Source organism: Rhinatrema bivittatum, chromosome 1, assembly GCF_901001135.1.
Source record: "Rhinatrema bivittatum chromosome 1, aRhiBiv1.1, whole genome shotgun sequence".
NCBI lineage: Eukaryota > Metazoa > Chordata > Amphibia > Gymnophiona > Rhinatrematidae > Rhinatrema > Rhinatrema bivittatum.
In genome coordinates this window covers 626,620,312-626,643,384 of record NC_042615.1, presented here as the reverse complement: position 1 = coordinate 626,643,384, position 23,073 = coordinate 626,620,312, and the positions used below count along the sequence as shown (strand labels likewise).

General features: G+C 50.0%; 1 protein-coding gene across 1 annotated transcript in view; it reads left to right on the top strand.

Annotated features, from left to right (window-relative positions):
• MAN2A1 (mannosidase alpha class 2A member 1) overlaps positions 1–23,073 on the top strand; it is a 485,077-nt gene that overhangs the window by 408,029 nt on the left and 53,975 nt on the right. The window contains 1 exon segment of the mRNA XM_029571989.1: positions 15,479–15,612. Coding sequence (XP_029427849.1) covers positions 15,479–15,612 — 134 coding nt within the window.

The following is a 23,073-nucleotide window of genomic DNA, read 5'->3' as shown; positions in this document are numbered from 1 at the left end:
CGCTCTTTTCAAAGGTTTTTGTGTGGGGGGGGGGGGGGGGGGAGAGCTCGGCTGAAAATACTCAGTGCTGGTACACTCTAAGGAAACTGGGGGATTGGGTATGCCAGACTTTCGCCTGTATAACGCGTCATGTCAGCTCCGCTTTGTGGGGGAGTGGATCTTGGATCACTATTCATACTGTGAGGATAATTTGCTTATTAGTATGGTGGCTCCCTGGTCTCCAGTATATCTTGTTCAAGCTGACACAGCAACATATGGCGCTCTGAATATCCCAAAGGAGCTTCTGCAACCATGTCGGCAGGCGTGGCGTTGGCTTCGTCAGCAGGAAGGGCTCAAAGGTATAACATCATTGCTCATGCCGCTCTTGGGCAACAAGAAATTTATGCCTGGCTTGGATTGTTGGGCAGTTTTCCAGGATTGGCTTCAAAAAGGATTACCATTTATTTTCCATTTTTACCTTTTGGATACTCCGACGATACGTGACTTTGCTTCTTTGGCCCGGGATTACACGCTCCCCAATAGGCATTTTTTCGCCTACCTACAGACTCGACACTATCTACAATCGTTTAAGTGGACGGTGGAAGATTTTCGCCAGGAATCCAGTTTTGCCCAACGTTTTTTTGATACAGCTTTTCATCAAAATTCTATCAGGAGATGGGGTGTCGTAGGGCGGAAATGCAGGGACCCGCAGCATGTCCGCAGCCTGGCCAGTTATTGGACGGAAGTCTGGGGGCAGACTATTTCTCATACTGACATCAGTACCTGCTTTAGAACTTTATCTCACTCAGTACCTGATCTTACCCTGCGGGAACTTCAATTTCGGATTTTGCATCATGTCATATGTGATGATGTTTGTCGTTACCGAATGGGTCGCTTGTCCTCCCCCCAGTGTATTAAATGTAATGGTGCAACTGGCACACTGGCTCACAGGCTATATCAATGTCCGACTATACAGACATTCTGGGACGGTGTCCTTGCCCACGTAGCTTGCTGTATTACTTCAACTCTTTCGCGGTCAGGCAGACTGCTGCTGTTTGGGCTGCGAGGCAATATGTCTTTCTATACTGCGGCTGCTGATCGATTCGGTCACACTGGAATTTTGTTGGCTTGCCGGACGATCTTTGCCTCCTGGATAGAAGCCTACTACAACACCCTACTATCAAGCTTGGTATTATCGACTGGCGTCCACCATGCAACTGGAGGCGTTAGATGCTCGCTCACAGGACGCACTTTGAACACCTCCTATGTGGCCTTTTGGGCTGCTTGTTTTGTATTACTACCTTTAAATATACAAACTCAACTTTTAAATACTGGATATACTACTACATGGACCTGAATGAGTCCTCTCTTTGAATAGTTGAGTGTTTGACTGCTGATTTTACGTGTTATCTGTTTGTAATGCACCAATCCCCGGGGAAGGGGTGGGAACTGTAGGGGGGTGATGACTGACTGAGTATGACTGGGATGGATGACAGGAGGGATGAGTGAGGGGAGGTATATGCTTATTGGAAAATGGAGACGTATATGCAGTTGCAGCATATGCCATGTTCTTCTTTGTTTTATTCCAACTGTTTTTTTCAATATGTCAATGTTTGGTGCCTGCTGCAGGCTCATATTGGTCTTTTTTGTCTTGAGGCTGCTGTAGTTGTGCTTATGCGTTCTCAATAAAAATGATTTTGAAAAAAAAAAAAAAAAAACGGAAAATGTCATAATGCCTCTGTATTGCTCCATGGTGAGACCGCACCTTGAATACTGTGTACAGTTCTGGTCGCCGCATCTCAAAAAAGATATAATTGCGATGGAGGAGGTACAGAGAAGGGCTACCAAAATGATAAGGGGAATGGAACAGCTCCCCTATGAGGAAAGACTAAAGAGGTTAGGACTTTTCAGCTTGGAGAAGAGACGGCTGAGGGGGGATATGATAGAGATGTTTAAAATTGAGAGGTCTAGAACGGGTAGATGTGAATCGGTTATTTACTCTTTCGGATACTAGAAAGACTAGGGGGCACTCCATGAGGTTAGCATGGGGCACATTTAAAACTAATCGGAGAAAGTTCTTTTTTACTCAACGGACAATTAAACTCTGGAATTTGTTGCCAGAGGATGTGGTTAGTGCAGTTAGTATAGCTGTGTTTAAAAAAGGATTGGATAAGTTCTTGGAGGAGAAGTCCATTACCTGCTATTAAGTTCACTTAGAGAATAGCCACTGCCATTAGCAATGGTAACATGGAATAGACTTAGTTTTTGGGTACTTGCCAGGTTCTTATGGCCTGGATTGGCCACTGTTGAAAACAGGATGCTGGGCTTGATGGACCCTTGGTCTGATCCACTATGGCAATTTATGTTCTTATGAAGCTATACTGGGTCTGATTCATCAAGGCATTTTCCCATAGACACATAATGGGAGAAATGCTGTAGTGAATCAGGCCCTATATCTTTAGTAATTTTCTTCTTTAGAATATTTTCTAGAATTTTTCTTGGCACTGAAATCAAACTGGAACCCTTTATAAGGATTGGCATTGCATTAAACACCCTCCATTCTTTAGGTACAGTTTATTATGCAATAGCAGCTTTATAAGAACATAAATTGACATAGTGGATCAGACCAAGGGTCCATCAAGCCCAGCATCCTGTTTCCAATAGTGGCCAATCCAGTCTACAAGTGCCTGGCAAGTACCCAAAAACTATCCCACGCTACTGATGCTAGTAATAACAGTGGCTATTTTCTAAGTCATCTTGATTAATAGCAGGTAATGGACTTCTCCAAGAACTTATCTAAACCTAGGTCAAGCAGGTTGGTAGTCCTCACAGATGGGTAACATCATCAGACGGAGCTCAGCACGGAAAACTTTTGTCAAAGTTTCTAGAAGCTTTGACTGGCACACTGAGCATGCCCAGCATGCCACTATGCGCACGTCCACTCAATGTCCCCCTTCAGTCTCTCTCTTTCCGTGGTGCAGTTGCCTCGCGGATTGTGGAGCTCTGCTTCATCTGCCTTTTTCGTGCTCTGTATTAGCAATTTTCTTCCATTCAATCGCCGGGTCCCCTTCACTGGTCGGTAAATCTCTGTGGTGTGGTAGGTAAAACTTTTCCTCCATTCTTCGAAGTAGATTCCCAGTGTCCCACATCTTGGTGGCCCCCGGTCATCGACCGCTCGCCGGCTATTTTTCACGGTGTCATCCTGCTTCTGTTGGTGCCCCTAGTGCCCATGGACCATGTCCATCACGGTTTCGCATGAGGTTTGCATCCTCTACCTGGTGGCATCACACGACATCCAAGGGTGTCAGCTGTGTCATCAAATGACCCCCAAGGGCCGTTGTACTCTGCTCGATAAAATGGAAAAACATTTTGGTTCCAAAAAATCTGCTCCATCGACACCCAGGAGTCGGGGGAACCGCTTGATATGCTTCCCCTCTCCACATTCCAGCAATATCTTCTAAAGACTGAGGCGGTGGTGACTGGTCCTCTATGGTCTCACCGATTTCCAGGACGTCTAGATCCTCCGCCTCCTCTGCGCCGAGGAAAGTCCAGGCCGAGCACCATGGGAGATCCTGCAAGCATAGACACCGGTCGGCGCACAGCTCCGATTCTGGTGTGGTATTGGCAGCCGCTGAAACGATGCCTTGGTACGGAGACCCCATCCTCCAATAAACCTGCTAGTCCCAAGCTTTCCTCGCAGATATCGGTGCCCCCTCAGAGACCCGAGGAGGCACCAGTGACGCCTTGTCCTCACTGGACTTTCAGGAGGATTTGGACGCAGGGTGCAGAGTGCAGTGCTCCGGGCTCTATGCAGCATTGAGCTGCCCCTGCCAATGGCCCTTATACTGGTGCCAAAGCCTGCACTTCTATCTTGGCACCCCTGCTCGAGCATCTGAACATCCTCCATGGCACCCTGCTGACACAGCCGGTGCCTGAGGAATACTTGGTTCCCCAGCGGCCACCGATGCCCCCCTTGGGAGCAATCCCCATCATTGGGTCCTCCGAGGATGAAGACATGTCTGGTGCCATGGTCCTGAAGCCTCTGTTCCCCGAGCCTTTGCCCAGACCCTCCGGCCTTCTGTGGCCTTCCTGTATCCCCATTACCACCAGGACCATCTATTCCCTTCGTGCCATTGAGATTCTCGGGGCCCAGGGCCAGGGATTTACACAGGCCTCACCGGCACAGGTCCCACAACATCCTCAGCGAGGAAGAAGTACCTTATGATCTGTGGGGGGATGATTCTTCAGAGTCATCTTCTGAGATCTCTGACGACCCCCTGTCGGAACCTTCACCACCAGAGGAAAGGCGTCTGTCTCCTCTGGAGGACCTCTCCTTTGTGGGTTTTGTCAGGGCCATGGTCAACGCTATCCCCTTCCAGCTTCTCATGGAGGAGGATGCACAACATAAAATGTTAAAGGTCCTCCAATTTGTCGATGCTCCTAAGGAGATAGTGGTTGTTCCCATTCATGACATCTTTAAGGATCTTCTCCTTTGGATGTTGGGAGTACCCGATACCCATTTCTCCAGTGAATAGGAAGGCAGATACCACCTTCCTAGTACAGCAGGCCTTAGGTTTTGAGAGGTGTCATCTCACCAGCCTGTGGTTGTGGAGTCTGCTCTCAAAATGGCCAAATGCTCCTGCACCCATGCCTCTGCCCCAAACAGGGCGAGAACATAAGGAGCTGGATGCTCTGGGGAAGAAGGTTTTTCAGGGCATTATGCTCATCAACTGTATCGTTTCCTACCAGTTGTATATGACCCAGTACAAGCGAAACCTGTGGAAACAGGTCCAAGATCTAGTGGAACAACTGCCACAGCAGCAGGAATAGTTACCTACCATTGTACAGCAGGGTCTCAAGGCCAGGAAACATGATGTGATATCTACCTACGATGTTTTTGAAACAGCGGCCAGAGTGGTTGCCGTGGGCATCGGCACCCATAGGATGGCCTGGCTCCATGCTTCCGACCTCCAACCAGAGGTGCAAGAGAAGTTGGCTGACCTCCCGTGTACAGGTGAAAACCTTTTCGGGGATAAGGTCAGAGATACAGTAGCTCAGTTTGAAGGATCAACCCAAAACCCTTCAACAACTCTCCGCTAGTGCTTCAGATCCTCCATTCTCTGTCAGGAAATCTTCCAGACCAAGTTCCAGGAAGTTCTTTTATCGGCAGCGGAAATATTACCCCCCTGCCTCTCAGACTTGCATGCCCCAATGCTAGCTCCAGGGGCCGCTGCCACCAACAGTGAACACCTAGACCCCAGCCGGCCCCCAACAAGCCTCGTTTATGGGCTTTTGACTTGGAGGCGAGGGAGTATTGACCAATGAGTCGTACCCCTGATGCTAGATCCTCCAGTGGAAGGCAGACTTCTCTACTTCACCCATCACTGGTCAATCATTACTTCAGACCACTGGGTCCTTACTATAGTTCGCCAGGAGTATTGACTAAATTTCAGAAAGATCCCAGAGGACTCTCCCTCATGTCCATCATGGGGTTCATCCTCCCAGCAGGTCATACTTCGGACAGTTACCCGCTCTTCTCATGGCGGGAGCCATGAGAAGAGCGGGTAACTGACTACGGATTCTTGGCCCTGACTACGACAGAGCCAAGGATTCTTGGCCCTGACTACGACAGAGTCAGGGCCAAGAATCCTTGGCCCTGACTCTGTCGTAGTCAGGGCCAAGGATTCTATTCAAGGTACTTCCCCATACTAAAGAGGACTGGGGGCTTGGATCCCATTCTCAGTCTCAGGGTGTTGAACAAATTCCTCAGAAGAGAAAAGTTCAAGATGGTCTCTCTGGGCACTCTGATTCCCCTCCTTAAAAGAGGAGACTGGCTCTGCTCCCTCAATCTTAAGGATGCCTACACCCACATTGCTGTCTTCGCCAAACAAAGAAAATATCTTCGCTTTGTGGTGGGAAAGGCTCACTACCTGTACAGAATGTTGCCTTTTGGCTTGGCCTCAGCCCTTCGCGTCTTCACCAAGTGCCTGGTAGTGGTGGCAGCGCACCTCAGGTGCCAAACAGTTCACGTCTTCCCATACCTGGACAGCTGGTTGGTAAAAAGCAATTCCTGTGTAGGAGCGCTGGGCGCTTTGGCTCTGACGATACAGGTGCTTCACACTCTGGGTTTTGTCATCAACTACCCGAAATCCCACCCCTGCCCCTCTCCCCAGCTGGACTTCATAATAGCCAGAGTGGACACGACTCAGGCGAAGGCATACTTGCCCAGCGATCTGTCCCTTGCCCTATCTTTGTTGGCATCCATGGTGCACAGCAGTCAGAAGGTAAGTGCCTGCCTTCTGTTTCACTTGTTTGTTCACATGGTAGCCTCAGTCCATATTATCCCATTAGCCCGCCTTTGCATGTGCAGAACACAATGGATGTTGTCACAATGACAGCAGACTTCCCAGGACCTCGAGGCTCATATGTCCATCACACAACCTCTAAAGATCTCTCTGTCCTGGTGGGAGAATTTGTCCAATCTAGAACGGGGGATTCCCTTCCAAGCTACCCCTCCTCAAATGATCCTAACTAATGATATCTCTCCTCAGGGCTGGATAGCCCATGTGGACAGCCTCCACACACAGGGCCACTGGACCATTCAGGAAGCTGTCTGCCAGATAAACTTCTTAGAGCTTTGGTGATCCGAGACCAGTTGTTCCACATAGCAATCCTGATTCAGACGGACAATCAAGTCGCGATGTGGTATATCAACAAGCAAGGAGGCACAGGGTCGTCAAATCTGGTCCTGTGCTCTGTCGCAGGGGATGTCTCTACAAGCAGCGTACCTGCCCGGGGCGCTAAACATGCTGGCAGACTGCCTAAGCCGCTCTTTTCAGCTGTACAAGTGGTCTCTGAACCCGGAGGTAGCAGCCTGGATTTTCCACTGGTGGGGGACCCCAGACATGGACCTCTTCCCCTCCTCATACAACTGCAAGGTGAACAATTTTTGCTCCCTTTTCGCGTGGGACGGCCGTCCAGCCTTTGCCTTCACCCTTCATTGGGGAGGGGTCTCCTGTACGCGTACCCTCCTCTTCTGCTCCTCTTGAAGACTCTCCTGAAGCTCCAGCAGGACTGAGGGACCATGATCCTCATAGAGCCCTACTGGCCTAGGCAAGCCTGGTTCCTTCTACTTCGGGATCTGTCGATCCGGGATCCCATCAGAACGGGGACTGCGCCCGATCTGATAACACAGAATCAGGGCACCCTGCCTATCCGAACCTCCAGGCGTTAGTGTTGACAGCTTGGATGTTGAGCACCTAGTCATTCAGCCCCTGGACCTCTCGGGGAAACGTCTCCCAGGTGCTGGTGTCTTACAGGTTGAAGTGAAAGAGGTTCTCTGCTTGGTATGAGGGGCATGGCTTAGAACTATTCACATGCCCCCTTCCCAGGTTCTTGGACTATTTATAGCACCTTTCTGAGTCTGGGCTTAAAACCACCTTGATCAGGGTTCATCTAAGTGCAGTTAGCGCGTACCATCGAGGTATGCGCACCCATATTGGTGCAGCCCATAATAGGTCATTTTGAGGGGTCTGCTTCAGCTAAAGCTCCCTCTTTGGCCTCTTGTTGTGTCCTGGGACCTCAATATTGTCCTGGCGTGGCTCATGCATCATCCTTTTGAACCCTTGCACTCCTGCGATCCGAAGTTCCTCACCTGGAAGGTTACATTCCTAGTAGCGATCACTTCGGATCCTAGAATTAGTGAACTTCAGGCCTTGGTTACATACCCTCCATACACGAAATTCTTCCATAATTGTGTGTTCCTGCGTACGTATCCCAAGTTCCTGCCTAAGGTTGTGACTGATTTTCACATCAATCAGTCCATTGTCTTGCCCATACAAAGCAAGCCTGGAAACAAGGGCCCTCGAGGAGCCGAGTACCAGTTCCAGACTGTCACCTGAAAATAAAGGAGAGAGTGAGACCCCCGAGGAGCGGGTACCCCTGGTTAGTCCGAGGAGGCAGAGTAGCTTGGAAGGACGAAACGAGTCCATAATCATTCCTTGCTAACTCGATCTGTTGGCAAATACTGAGACCTTAAATATCTGTCGTGGGTGACGTCATCTTCGGGGGTCGCCCCCGAGGTTTGCGTCCTTGCCGGTACTTCAGTCGGGCCGCGCGTCCCTAGGCCTCCAGGAAACATGGCAGTTGCAGCGTCGAGCCGATCCGGGGACGCCGGAAGGACCTCGGCAGAAGGACGCCACAGCAGCCAATCTTCCCGCGGACGAAGAGGGAGGCGCCAAAGATGTAAGGAGGGCAGAGAGAGGGCGTCGGGCACCGACTGACATAACAGAAGGGCCACAAATTCTGCCCCTTCCCCTGGAATTTGCTAGTCCTTCAGAATTGCTGTGGTAGAGCAGGTAGCCATGTCAGGTTGGCATGGCGGCATTTTCAGCTACCACCAAACTGCTTCCTGTTTAAGACCTCCCTCACTCCCGTATGTTCATCACATGGCAAGAGGAGGAGAGCAACAGAATGTCAGGCCATATTTTCCTCCTCTGCCAGTCGGACCTGATTGCTGTTTTCAGCCACAGAATAGTGTCTTGGCCTGTGGTTGAAAGCAGCAGTCTTGCCTGGTCGGCAGCGGAGGAGGACACAGAAGCATCACCAGCAGAATATGGGGATTAGGGAAGGAGGAGATGGGAGGGGGTGTGATTGTGAGTGGTGGGAGGGAGGAGGATGTGAAACTGAGAGGCAGGGAGGAGGAATAGGGGAAAAGAGGTGATGGGTTGATTTCATGAAATTGGGAGAGGCTGGTGAATAAGGGGAAGAGATGGGTGTGTGATTGGAGGAGTTGTGCGAAACAAGATAGAGTTGTGATGGATTGGAGAAATTATGAGAGAGGGACTGGGAGATGGGGGGATGTAACAAGCGATTGGGGAGAAGGGAATAGATAGGGGATCTGGGGAATCGAGGTTTGTGTGATAGAGAATATAGGGAAGGGTGGATAGGTATATATGTGTATATGCAGGTTGGATGGGGAACAATAAAAGAACTGAGTATGTAATGAAGAAAGGCTTGTTCTATATCTATTTGAATCAAATCTTTCTGCAGGATTAGTGATTCATGCAGGTTATTGATTAAGGTGCTAGCAAAGCCAGCAACAGAAATAAAAGGGAAAAATCAGTGCGAAGGATCTATTTACAGCTGAAGTGAATGTGAATTTTAGTAGTTCAGAAGTACTGGCAGTGTCATATGATTTAAATAGTCACCCATTATGAAATTAATAGGTGATAGTATAAATGGAAATGTTTCAATCTGATCACAACTAAATGCAGCAGGTGTGGATTTGTATTTAAAATATTAAAAATACAATCCAGCAACATAATTTTTCCTAGCGTGTAGCCAGATGGACTCAGAATGAATGGGTATAGTATGCTCGTGCTAGCAGTTGGAGACTGATCTGACGTCAGCACGGGTATATATAGCCCCACAGGAAGCGTAACAACTCAGTAATTTCCGTCTCCAAAGCAGTTTGGAGAGCCTGCACGCTCGCTGAGCGTGTTTCCAATCTACTTTCTATTTCTTCTTTCTTCTTAACTAAAATTCTACAGCAACATCGAGCCCCGCACTCCTGCGGTGATACCCTTGGGGTCCCTCCCCCAGTTGAGTTTCCTGGGGTGATTTCCGCGATCCCCCGGAGGTTTAAGACCTCGGTCCAGTGGCCGAATCGCGGCAGGGACGTAGCCCCTGGGCGAGGCTCGGGCGTGGCGAGCGAGGCGCCTCGGTCCCGGCGTGGACGAGGCAGCGGGTGCATTTCCTCAAATGCGGCGGTGAAGGTACTTGCCCTCTCCCCCCGCAGCCGGAGACCGCCCGGGTTCCAGCAGGGAAGCGCCGAGGATCAGGTAAGGCGTACATCTCTTATTTTTTGGTCTCCGAGGAACGAGGATTGGCGGCGTTGCCTGCATGTGGCATGCCGTGGAGGTTGCCATTTTGTCTTCCTTGTTCAGGTATTGAGCGCCCATGATAGGCGCCTGTTTCTGCTTAAGCACATATTGTATTTCATTGTGCGTATATTATTAACCGCAGACTACTGAGCGCATATTGGATAGCATTGAGCATCCATTACTGACCGCATACTGATGAGCGCATATTGGATAGCATGGAGAGTGTATTGCTGCCGCATATTCTTGAGCGCCTGTTGTATTAAAGCGTATATTGCTGCCGCATATTATTGAGCGCCTGTTGTATTAAGCGCCTGTTGTATTAAGCGCCTGTTGTATTAAGCGCCTGTTGTATTAAGCGCCTGTTGTATTAAGCGCCTGTTGTATTCAGCGCCTGTTGTATTAAGCGTATATTGCTGCCGCATAATATTGTGCGCCTGTTGTATTCAGCGCCTGTTGTATTAAGCGTATATTGCTGCCGCATATTAAGCGCCTGTTGTATTCAGCGCATATTGCTGCCGCATATTATTGAGCGCCTGTTGTGTTCAGCGCATATTGCTGCCGCATACTATTCAGCGCTTCTTGTATTAAGCGCACATTGCTGTCGCATATTGTTGTGCGCCTATTGTATTTGGCGTATATTCCTCGATGGAACAGAACGCCTCTGCGTCCTCAGCGGCGGCACCTCCTGATTCTGGCATTAAAGCCCTCGGCCTCTGCTCAGCATGCCAGCTTCGGGCCACGCACAGTGAAGAGCCAGACTCCCTTTGTGCCCAATGTGCGGAGGCCGTGGGAGCCTCGGGCCAGGATCAGTCTCAACCGAGGTTTGCTGACAGTTCCCCAGGGGCTACCCCGGATCTAGCGGGCAGTCTCGACCAACCTGGAATCCCGGGGGACCTGGTACCCCGGCGTTTAGAGACCGCCTCCATTTCCTGGGTGGATCTCTTTAAGGGAATTCATGCCTTTGTACAGATGCAATCAGCTTCCCGTCCAGGCCCTGCTGCTGCTGTGGCTCCTGCTGCGGTTGCTGCTCCTGTGGATCCTGTCCCTGGACCGTCACACCCTTATCGTGGGCAGGACCTCCTGCCTCCAGACAGTCCGGTTCAGACGGACCCTGATGTTTCACCGGACGAGTCTGAACCCCTGGACGAGGGGGAACTTCCCTCAGGGATTGAGCCATACCGAACCATGAGGCGGTTCTTCCCTAAAGAGGATCTCTCCGACCTGGTATCTCAGTGCCTGGCGGAGTTGGATATTACAGGTCCCAGCGCTACGGTACCCTCTGCGCAGAACCCCCCGCTGGAAGGTCTTCGTTCTACAGCCCGCCATTTTCCTTTCTTGCAAGCAGCACAACAACTGATCGATTTAGAATGGGCTGCACCTGCGGCCTCATTCAAAGGGGGTCGGGCCCTGACGGGCATGTACCTCCTGGCACCGGCTATCCAGGAACTGCTGGCGTGCCCTCAGGTGGACGCCTTGATTAGCGCTGTGGTCAAGCGCACTACCATTCCAGTTGAGGGGGGGGGCGGCCCTCAAGGAGCCTCATGACCGGCGACTGGACGCCATCCTGAAACAGACCTTTGAGGTGGCAGCTCTATCTTTGCAGATCGCAACCTGCTGCACAGTGGTGACGCGTTCCTGTTTGTCACAGGTCAGGAACAATGCTCCAGCAGCAGACATGGAGTCCGCTCTCTCGTTCCTCACGGATGCTGCATCAGACCTAGTCCGGACCACAGCCAAGGGGATTTCATCCTCCGTAGCCGCCAGAAGGCAGCTCTGGATCCGGAATTGGTCAGCCGATGCTCCTTCGAAGACATGCCTCACCATAATGCCCTTTAGGGGCTCTTTCCTGTTTGGCAGTGACCTTGATAGACTGGCCAGCACATGGGGCGCCTCTCCAGTACCTCGACTGCCGGAAGATCGGTTCCGAAGGAACCAGCGCGCCTTTCCAAGGCCCTCCAGGGGGTAGAAGCTCTCAGCGATTCATTCCCTATAGGAGTCGCTACCAGGCACCTCGTCCTCAGGCCAGGAATCAGTCCTTTCGGACCAAGCAGCGCAAGAGGGGAGCCGGCCCGGGTTCAGGTCCCGGCCGTGCCTCATGATGAGAATCAGCCAATCCATCCGGGGGACGAAGCCATAGGGGGCAGGTTAACCCTCTTCTACCCCACATGGGTCGAGATTACGTCGGACCAGTGGGTCCTCGCCATCATCCGAGAGGGGTATTATCTGGCCTTTCATCATCTCCCTCCGGACAGGTTTTTGGAATCTTCGTGCCCCATACACAAGAGGGCAGCATTGGAAGCTACCCTGGCGAGGCTCCTGTCCTTGAAAGCCATCATCCCAGTACCTGCCTGGGAAACGAATTCTGGACACTATTCCATTTATTTCATGGTACCCAAGCAAAAGGGTACTTTCCGGCCCGTATTGGACCTCAAGTCAGTCAATCAATACTTAAGGGTCCCGAGGTTTCGCATGGAAACTCTGCGCTCAGTCAAGACCGCAGTACAGCCAGGAGAATTCCTCACGGCCTTAGACTTGTCAGAAGCCTACCTGCACATCCCGATCCATCCGGATCATCAGCGCTACCTGCGCTTCAAGGTTCTGGGTCGCCACTTTCAATTCCGGGCTCTGCCCTTCGGGTTAGCCACGGCACCGCGGACTTTCACCAAGGTGGTCGTCGTGGTAGCAGCGGCTCTCAGACGGGAAGGAATCCTTGTCCATCCCTACCTGGACGATTGGCTGATCAGGGCGAAATCATGAGAGGAGAGCCATCGGGCAACCGACAGAGTGATCGCTCTTCTGGAAAGCCTGGGATGGGTAGTCAACCTCAACAAGAGTTGCCTACAGCCTTCCCAATCGCTGGAATACCTGGGTGTACAGTTCGACACCCAGGCAGACAAAGTCAGTCTCACCACCAAGAGAAGGTTAAAACTTCAGACGCGTCTCTGGTACTTGATGGGAGCCAGTCGGCCCATAGCTTGGGATTATCTGCAGGTTCTTGGCCTTATGGCCTCCACCCTGGAAGTGGTACCTTGGGTAAGGGCCCATATGAGACCTCTACAGCGCTCCCTGCTCTCTCACTGGAGTCCCCGCTTCCAGAACTACTCCGTGCATCTACCTCTACCAGCCAGAGTGCGGACCCAGTTACAGTGGTGGTTGCAGCCCAACCACATGAGCAGGGGGTCGAAGATGTCCTCCCCCAGGTGGACTCTGCTCACCACGGATGCCAGCCTGAGCGGCTGGGGAGCACACTGCGAAGAACTCACCGCACAAGGGCGGTGGAACAGAGAAGAGTCGGGGTGGAACATCAACCGTCTAGAGGCACGGGCAGTCCGATTGGCATGCCTACGATTTGCTCACAGACTGAGGAACAGAGCAGTCAGAGTGATGTCCGACAACGCCACCACGGTGGCATACATCAACCGTCAGGGCGGAACCAGAAGCTGACAGGTATCTCTGGAGATAGCCCCGCTGATGGTTTGGGCAGAGGCGAATCTTCAGGACATCTCCGCCGTCCACATTGCCAGGAAGGACAACACCACGGCAGACTTCCTCAGCAGAGAAAGCCTAAATCCGGGAGAGTGGCAGCTGTCACCCACAGCCTTCCAGGTGATTGTGGATCACTGGGGGATTCCGGACATGGACTTACTAGCGGACAAGTCCAATGCTCAAGTACCCAGATACTTCAGCCGCAAGCGAGATCCGTTCTCACACGGAATCGATGCCCTGGTTCAGCCATGGCCTCCAGGATATCTGCTATACGCCTTTCCTCCGTGGCCTCTGCTGGGCGCCATCATCCACAAGATTCAGAAACACCGGGGCCTAGTTCTTCTAGTGGCACCAGACTGGCCAAGAAGACCCTGGTACGCCGACATGAGAAGACTACTGGCAGGGGAGCCCCTTCCTCTGCCTCCTCTCCAGGACCTTCTACGTCAAGGTCCCATCCTCCACAAGGATCCAGCTCAATTCTCTCTTACGGTCTGGCCATTGAGAGGGCTAGACTGAAGAAAAGAGGTTACTCGGAGCCCGTGATAGATACACTCCTCCGAGCTCGCAAGTTTTCCACATCCCTCACCTACGTCAGGATCTGGAGAGTATTTGAAGCATGGTGCGACACTCATGGCACCAACCCACATGCGACCACAATTCCGATTGTTTTAGATTTCCTACAGGATGGGCTTCAGAAGGGTCTCTCCCTCAGCTCCATCAAGGTTCAGGTGGCTGCACTGTCTTGCTACGGGCCCAGGAGGGACGGCAAGACTATTGCCAAGCACCCAGATGTTTCTCGCTTCCTGAAAGGAGTCAAACATATTCGTCCGCCACTGAAGTGGCCAGTGCCTCTATGGAACCTCAACCTTGTTTTGGATTTCCTCGCGGGATCCACCTTCAGACCCCTTCGGGGCCTGTCTCTCCGTTCTCTAACTTTGAAGATGGTGTTCTTACTGGCGGTGTGTTCAGCACGCCGCATCTCAGAGCTACAAGCGCTGTCCTGCCGTGATCCCTTTCTCAGAATCACTCCGGAGGCTATCCATCTTCGCACGGTTCCCTCCTTTCTACCTAAAGTGGTTTCACAGTTTCACCTTAACCAAACCATATCCTAGCCTACCACGGCGGGTTTGAAGAAATCTGAAGAAGGGCGTTTATTACGCCATCTCGACATAGGCAGATTGCTGCCCAGATATCTGGAAATGACACAAGAAGTACGAAAGACGGACCATCTGTTCGTCCTGCCAGCGGAAAGAAACAAGGTGAAGCGGCCTCTCGGCCCACCATCGCCCGCTGGATTAAAGAAGTTATCCGAGCAGCTTACGTAGAGGCCGGGAAATCTCCGCCTCTACAGGTCAAGGCTCATTCTACCAGAGCACAAGCGGCATCCTGGGCAGAATCCAGGTTGCTGTCGCCTGCAGAAATATGTAAAGCAGCGACATGGTCCTCCCTCCATACCTTCTCCAGGTTCTACCGTCTGGATGTCCAGGCCAGGGAGGACACAGCATTTGCGAGGGCAGTCCTACAAGGACCTCAGGCAGCCTCCCGCCCAGGCTGGGAGTAAAGCTTTTGTACATCCCATTCGTTCTGAGTCCATCTGGCTACACGCTAGGAAATGTTGAGATTACTTACCTGATAATCTCCTTTTCCTTAGTGTAGACAGATGGACTCAACATCCCGCCCAGCTGCCAGTGTACATGGGTTTCACCGATTCAAGGTACGCCATGTCATTTGTTTACATAAGAGCGTCCCCTTTGCCAGGTGTCGACGCCTTCTGGTTGAGAATGCTGGCAATCTCCAGCTACTATCAATCGGTCAGGGGAATCCTGTTTCACTATTTCACTGAGCGTCAGTACACACACATCCATAACAGCTTTTGCAAGGAAGATTACTGAGTTGCTACGCTTCCTGTGGGGGTATATATACCCCTGCTGACGTCAGATCCGTCTCCAACTGCTAGCACGAGTATACTATATCCATTCGTTCTGAGTCCATCTGTCTACACTAAGGAAAAGGAGATTATCAGGTAAGTAATCTCAACATTGCTGATGTTTCTTGTGTATCTTATATATATTAGAGTAGATATAATTACCATAATTAGTATAAATGGCATTTGTAATTTTGTTTTTCAGGTCAGCTGGAAGTCTTTATGGACCGTAGACTCATGCAGGATGATAACCGTGGGCTTGGGCAAGGTGTTCAGGATAACAAGATCACAGCCAATTTGTTTAGACTTCTACTAGAGAAAAGACATGACATAGATGAGGTAGGAATAACTATATAACATAGTTTTTATGTTAATGTGCATACATGTTATGTGTGTATGTGTATAGATATGTATGTGTGTGCGCACACAAACACTACCTTGTGATTATAACATATAAACACACAAAAGTTAAGATAGCATTATGACCACCACAGCAACAGTAATTCAATAGTCTTTTGCATCATCATGGCATTATGAATTTTCTCCTAGGACAAGCAAGAGTGGTAGTCCTCACATGTGGGTGACATTATCCGATGCAGCCCAGCACAAAAAACTTTTGTCAAAGTTTCTAGAAGCTTTGAATAGCAGACTGAGCATGCCCAGCCTGCTGTTATCCATGCGTCCACGCAAGGTCCCCCTTCAGTCTCTTCTTTTCCACAGTGCCGTCGCCTCACAATCGGTGCCTCCTCGGTACGGTAGGTCCTTTTTCGGCCATTTCTCCATCTTTGCACTCGATTCTCAACTTCTCGTCTCATGGTGTCTGTTGGTCATCGACTGCATGCCGCATTTGCTTTCATGGCGTTGACCAGTTTTCGTCGGTGGCCCCATTGCCCACAGACCATGGCCATCACGGATCCGCACGAGGTTTGCATCCTCTGCCAGGGGGCCTCGCACGACATCTGGGGGTGCCCTCTGTGTGACCAGATGACACCCAAAGTGCGTCGAGCGAGCCTTGATAAAATGGAAAAACTTAAAAATCGTGGGGAGCTGTCTGACCCGCTTCCCCTCACTGTCCCTCTAGCTAGTACCTCCAAGGATTGTGGGGAGGGGGATTGATCCTCTATGATCTCCCTGCTCCCCCGGACATCTGGATCATTGACTTCCTCGGCACCGGGGAAAGACTGGGCCGAACACCAGAAACATCAACGCATGGTTCCGGATCCGGTTCCGGAGTGGCATCGGCGGCTGCCAAGCCGCCATCAGAAGTCCCGTGCTCCTGGTAGCCCGAGGCAGTTCCCCACTGACACTGGTGCAGGGCACCGTGCCACCTCAGAGACCAGAGGAACAGCCGGTGATGCCTCGTCCCCTCCATCAGTCCTAGCCACCCCGGATTTCCAGGAGGAGTTGGACTGCAGGGTGCAGATGGCGGTGCTCAAAGTGATGCAAAGCCTTGAGCTGTCAGTGCCACCGGCGCCATACCGATGCTCAAGCCTCCGCCATCGTTGTTGGCACCACTGCTGGAGTGTCTGGACGTCCTTCTGGGCACCCTACCAAAGCAACTGTTGCCTGAGGGGCTTTCAATGCCCCATTGGCCACCAATGCCCTCCACCGGAGCGATCCTGATTCTCGGGTCCTCAGAGGAGGAAGGTACAGCCAGTACCATGTTCCCTCGCCCACGGTTCCCCGAGCCTTTGCCGGATCCCTCCGGCTTACCGCACCCTATAGTCCCCTCTATGCGGGGGGAGCCATTGATGCTGCCGGTACCCTCAAAGCTTTCAGCGCCCAGGGCTGATGCCCCTCACGGACCTCGCCCATGACATGCTGGTCCTAGTGAGGAGGAAAGGCCCTATGACCCCTGAGGTGACAATTCCACGGACTCGTCCTCGGACTACTCTGACAACCCCTTTTCGGAGCCCTCTCCTCCAGAGAAGCGGCACCGGTTGCCACCTGAAGTCTTATCCTTAGCAGGGTTTGTCAGGGCTATGGCCGAGGCCATTCCCTTTCAGCTCCTTACAGAGGAGGATGCACGTCATAAGATGCTGGAGGTTCTCCAGTTCAACGTTCCCAAGAAAATCGTGGCGGTTCCGATCCACGATATTTTCAAAGAACTTCTCCTCCACATGTGGGATCTTCCCATTTTTCTCTCCCCCGTTAATAGGAAGCCGATGCCACCTACTTGGTGCAGTAGGCTGTGGGGTTTGATAGGAGACAACTCCCTTACCAGTCGGTGGTCGTGAGTCTGCCTTAAAAAAGGCCTGGCACTCCCGTACCCATGCTTCTGCTGCTCCAGGACACGAGCATAGAGAGCTAGGTGCCCTGGGAAGAAAAATCTTCCAAGGCGCCATGCTGGTTGCCCGCATCGCCAGCTACCAACTTTATATGACCCAGTACAACCGCAATCTCTGGAAACGAGTCCAAGATTTCACGGAGGGTCTTCCCCAGCAACAGCAGGAAGCCCTTTCTGCCATTGCCTTACTGGGTCTGGAGGCGGGAAAACACGATGATTTTGAGACTGCAGCCCGCTTAGCCGCTGTGGGAATCGGTGCCGGAGCTCCAGGACAGGCTTGCCTACCTTCCCTGCACAGGTGAGAACCTGTTCGAAGATAAGGTCCGGGATGCGGTGGCGCAACTGAAGGACCATCATGATACCCTTCAGCAGCTGTCCGCTGGTGTCTCGGAAGGGCCTTTCTTGGCCAGGAAGTCCTCCCGGCAGGGTCCTCGCAAACCCTTTTACTAGATGAGGAAATATCCTGCGGCCGCTCGGACTCGTCCGCCTTGCACCGGTTCCAGGGGTCGTCCCCGCCAACAGCGGGCACCTAGACCTCAACCAGCTTCCCAACAAGCCCCAACAACGGGCTTTTGACTGGCCTCGAGGGAGCATGTCAGCTGACCGTATCCCTGACGTCAGATTCCTTAGTCAGTGGCAGGCTCCTCAGCTTCGCCTATCACTGGGAAAAGATAACCTCGGACAGTTGGGTCCTCACCATTGTTGCCAGGGGTACGTCTGCACTTCAGCCGGCTCTGAGACCTCTCCCCCATGTACATCATGGGGTTCATCTACCCATTTGTTCATCCTTCAAACGGAACTCTCCACCCTCCTTGCAGCGGGCGCGGTGGGACCGGTCCCTCACCATCAGTAGGGCCTAGGGTTCTATTTGAGGTATTTCCTCATTCCGAAACGGAATGGCAGCTTGCGTCCCATTCTCAACCTCAGGATGTTGAACAAGTTTCTCGTAAGAGAAACATTCAAGATTGTCTATCTGGGCACGTCAAACCTGTTCCTCCGAAGAGGAGACTGGCTTTGCTCCCTCAATTTTAAGGTGGCATACACACACATTGAGATTGTCCCGAGCCATCGGAAGTACCTGGCTTCGTGGTGGGGAATGCACATTACCAGTACAAAGTACTGCCCTTTGGGCTGGCATCGGCCACACTGCATCTTTACCCAATGCTTAAAGGTGGTGGCTGCCTATTTCAGGTGTCGCTTGGTCCATGTGTTTCCATACCTAGATGACTGGCTGGTCAGTAGTGACTCTTGCTCTGGAGCCTTGCAAGCTCTGGCCTTGATGGTGCAGACCCTGCAGACGTTTGGGTTCATTATGTTCGGGTACGCACTCAATCAGTACCAACCCAAAAATATCTGTGAAACAAAATTTTTATTATAGCAAGAAAGGCAAGTAATACAGAGTTTCTTGGGAGTAACAGGCTTCACCAGAAAACAGGGGAAGTCCCAAAATCTACTCAATTCTATTTACACATTGCCTTTACTTATATGCATTTTATCTTTACAGCCTCTTTCTTCTTCACTCTCCATGCCTTGGCTGGTTCAACATTCCTCCAATCTCGTTAGTTTCAGCTTAGGTTACTGTCTGTGTACATGCAGCTTTCTTTGTTTCAGCTTGTCATGCTCAGCGTGCAAAGTCCAACAGTTCAGTGCCTTTTAGTTTTTCAGCATAAGCAGTTATATACATTCCCTTCTTGAAGGATTCTGCCTAGAGATCCTTCACAAAAAGTCTCAGCCCGTATCTGGCTGTCTTAGGTTGTCCCCTGCAAAATATTCTAATAATATTCCCAAGAGATCTTACCCGTCATAGCCTAGCATACTGTTTATACAGAGTCTTTCATGACATAATAGGGGTCTGCATAAATCTCAATATCATTTTCCAGACAGAGCTGCATAGGTTGATGTGATCTGTGTTTCCACAGTGTTTGCATACATCACTTTACCAAGTAACATTGATGAAGTTAAACGATGTTGATATTGTGAAATAAATGAACATATACATGGCATACACAAACAGCCAAGCAACAAAATTTCACCTAATCCAATTGCGAAACTTACAAATCCCTTTAGGCCAGAACCTAAACCTGCAAACCACAAGGTAACCGTGGACCAGCAATTACTATCTAAACCACCCTGAAAATCTTCTACTTTCAATCTCGCCAAGTTTTGGATTTTTTCCATAGCATTCTTCACAATCTCTGAATAATTAACCACTACGGTGCAACATTCTGTGCTATTAAGCATAGTACATAACCCTCCTTCCTTGGCAAAAATTTAATCTAGTCCTTGCCTATTATATTTGGTAACAATATTAAGCTCATCAATCTGTGACTGAAGAGCTATCATTTCCTTATTCATTTCAAAAGTCATAACATGGAATAATGATTGCAACCTTCGGATTGCCATTCCCAACTCAGCAGCTACCGCAGGAGGCTGAAAAATGGGAATCCAGGCTGTCCAAGATAATCCATCTAATCGGGCTTTAGTAAGAGGGTATGTGGAATTTAGATATGCAAGAAACATTTCAATTGCCTCCCCTTCAGGTATTGCTGATGGAATGCTCCTACGTATACGATGCTGAAGGTGAGCTGGTGTTTGCAAAGGTATTATCCTAGAGAAATAGTTAAGTCACTAGAACACAATAATAATAATCCTCAGGCAAAGAAAGATACACCAGTTCGTCACATAACCAAAAATGTCCTACATATAAATTAGTTAAATTACTAATAAAAGTTGCATTGCCACTATAAGGTCCATATATAAAAGGTCTAGCAAGCCCATCTTGGTCTGCACATTGTATACAAGGGGTCAAAGTCGAATTGATTTCATTACCGCTCAAAGAACGCTACAGGCTATATAACTAGATTTAAATTGTACGGTTGCAAAAGTCTCATTTGCTCTTTTAACTGTATTTACAAGTCTCAGAACACACTGTAAACAACCATCAGGACCACTAGTATCATTTGCATTGGTAACTACAATAGAGTTGGAACAATTACACCGCTGTTTAAGGTTAGAAATTGGGGATCTGGGCAGAACTATACCTTTAGTTACCACCCATGAATTATTAGTTCTGAAATATGTATAATTACTTGGAATAGGATTAGACTCTGTATGATTTAGTACAGAGGTACCCCTAGGTGGCAAACTAGCCGACAGTGGCAGGAATTTCATTCTCCCTACATATTGTGACCATAATTTACCTGCCAAAGGGTCCAATTACACATTTGCATGACTGCACACATTAAATCCTATAATCTGGCATAATCCTACAGGCGAGGCAACAGCTGACAAATGATTCATAGCAATTGGAAAAGGGGTACACATAATACAATTTGAAATATTCTCAGTTAAAGCTTTGGTCAATTCCTGGACTGTTTGAACCCACATATTCATATATGTTGCACCACTACCTCTCACAGGAAAACATTCAAACCTTGAAATGCCCCAAACAAAACTACTAATTATCATCCACATCAAGATACTTATATCGAATATCAGAATAATAAATGGACAATTTGTCCCTCTTCTTGTTTTTATCCAAATAATACTACTGACGTATGTCTCTAATATGAGTCCACAGAGTCTCTCCCTTCAAACGTACAGCAGTAAGTGTAACGGCTTCAACTTGAAAAGGACCCAGATACACCGGATCTTTCCAGGTCTTGTGTGTAAAATGTGTGTGCCAGATTAAATCGCCAACCTTGATAGTAGTCTTCCCCTTCTCCTTAAGTGGGGATTCAGGAGCTGTTAAAACAGAAGAAATATATTTCAAAGCAGATAAGACATTTGCCCAGTAAACAGGGAATTGATCAGGAGTAACACATTGGGTAATTCCATGTTTGAAGAGAGATTATAAACAATGGATATCGTTGATTAGTATAGGATTTTATATTGCATTTAAGTTGGTGATATAGGAGAAGTTATGTTGAGAATTAGTTTGAATGGGATGGATTGATTGGATAGACCATTTAAAATATATTTTATAATTTTGTGCAATAAGTTTGATCTAACAGCTTTTATTGAAGTTTGACATGATTAAATATGCTATACAACAGAGCACTTTTATCTAAAGATCCGCTATCTGGAAACTCCTATTATCCAGAAAAAAATTGTGATCACCGAGCCCTGATCTATTATCTGGAAGTTGTGTGCCTCACAGAGGCCATAACAGCACCTCAGCCTCATTCTTGCTTGCTCTAAAGCAATTTGCAGCCAGTGTAGGCATAGCAGGTGAACAACATTGCTCCTCTCATATTCTCAGCATTTCTGTCACCAGTGGCAGCAGCGAGCTCTGCAGAAAGGGGCCCAAAGTCCTACAAGGACCGAATTTGGAAAATCAAGTCCGTAGGTGAATCTGCAGCTTTCTTTAGAAAAAATTCCAAGAGTAAAAATGAGGAAGTAAACACTGTTTCCCTGTACGTCCCCGGATCAGTCCAGGACAGCTGGGTTTTGCCTCCCCACCAGCAGATGGAGACAGAAGAAGACTTTGCGGACTCTGTCCTATACCCCTGAGGTGCCACCTAGTGTCTGCCAGTATTCTTCTGTCTCCAGCAGATGGTGGAGGTGCAAAGCCTAGTGTCTCTCGGTGGTACTAAGTTAGGGGTTTGTTTGTCTTAGCTTAGTGCTGCCCTTTTTTTGTGGTTTGTTAGGGATCTGGACAGGTTCCTTTAGTTTAAAAAAAAAAAAGTTAGGAAGTTTTCATCAGGCGGGCAAGTAGTGCAGCGTCTAGCCTCCCAGGGGGTTGTCAGGTCCTGGTGGGACCATCCCCCCTGGTATTCGAGGCTGCAGAGCAGAGGGTTGGGGACCCTATTTATGCCGGGGGTCTCGGCCACTCACCCTCGACCAGCCTGCTGTTTTACCAGGTAAACATTAAATTTACTAATTTTCTTCAAAACTTGCCTGGAGTTAGGTCTTCCTTCGGCCGGGTGTTCGCTCCGTTTTCGCCGTTTTTTCGGCCCGGGGGGACCGGGAAATCACGCCGAACGCCGCGGTTCTTTTTTCGGGTAGTCAAAAATTGAGCCCGGGGATTTGCGGCCTACTCACTGGGATTTTGCTCCGATCGCCTCGGTTCTTTTTTCGGGTAGTCAAAAATCGAGCCCGGGGCTTTTACCGCGAGGAGCGGCCTACTGACCGGGAAATTGCTCCGAACGCCGCAGTTCTTTTTTCGGGCACTCAACAAATCGAGCCCGGGGATATGCCACGTGGTGCGGCCTGCTCTGCCTGTGGCAGTGCGCGCGCGCGGATTTCCCACGCTGCGGTCTGCACAGCCTGTCTCTCCGGTGGGGAAGGCTCCTCCCGGGATTTGCTTGGCAAGGCTTTTATGGTTCAGGCACTGGGCGGCGGATATCTCTTCCAAAGCGCAGCTGAGTTCCTTGCCGTTTAAGGGGAAGCTCCTCTTCGGACAACAGTTGGACGATCTGATTAAGTCTCTGGGTGAGAACAAGGTTCACCGGTTGCCGGAGGATAGATACCGGTCGAAAGGTGCTTTTCCTCAGCGGAATCGTTCTCGGGGG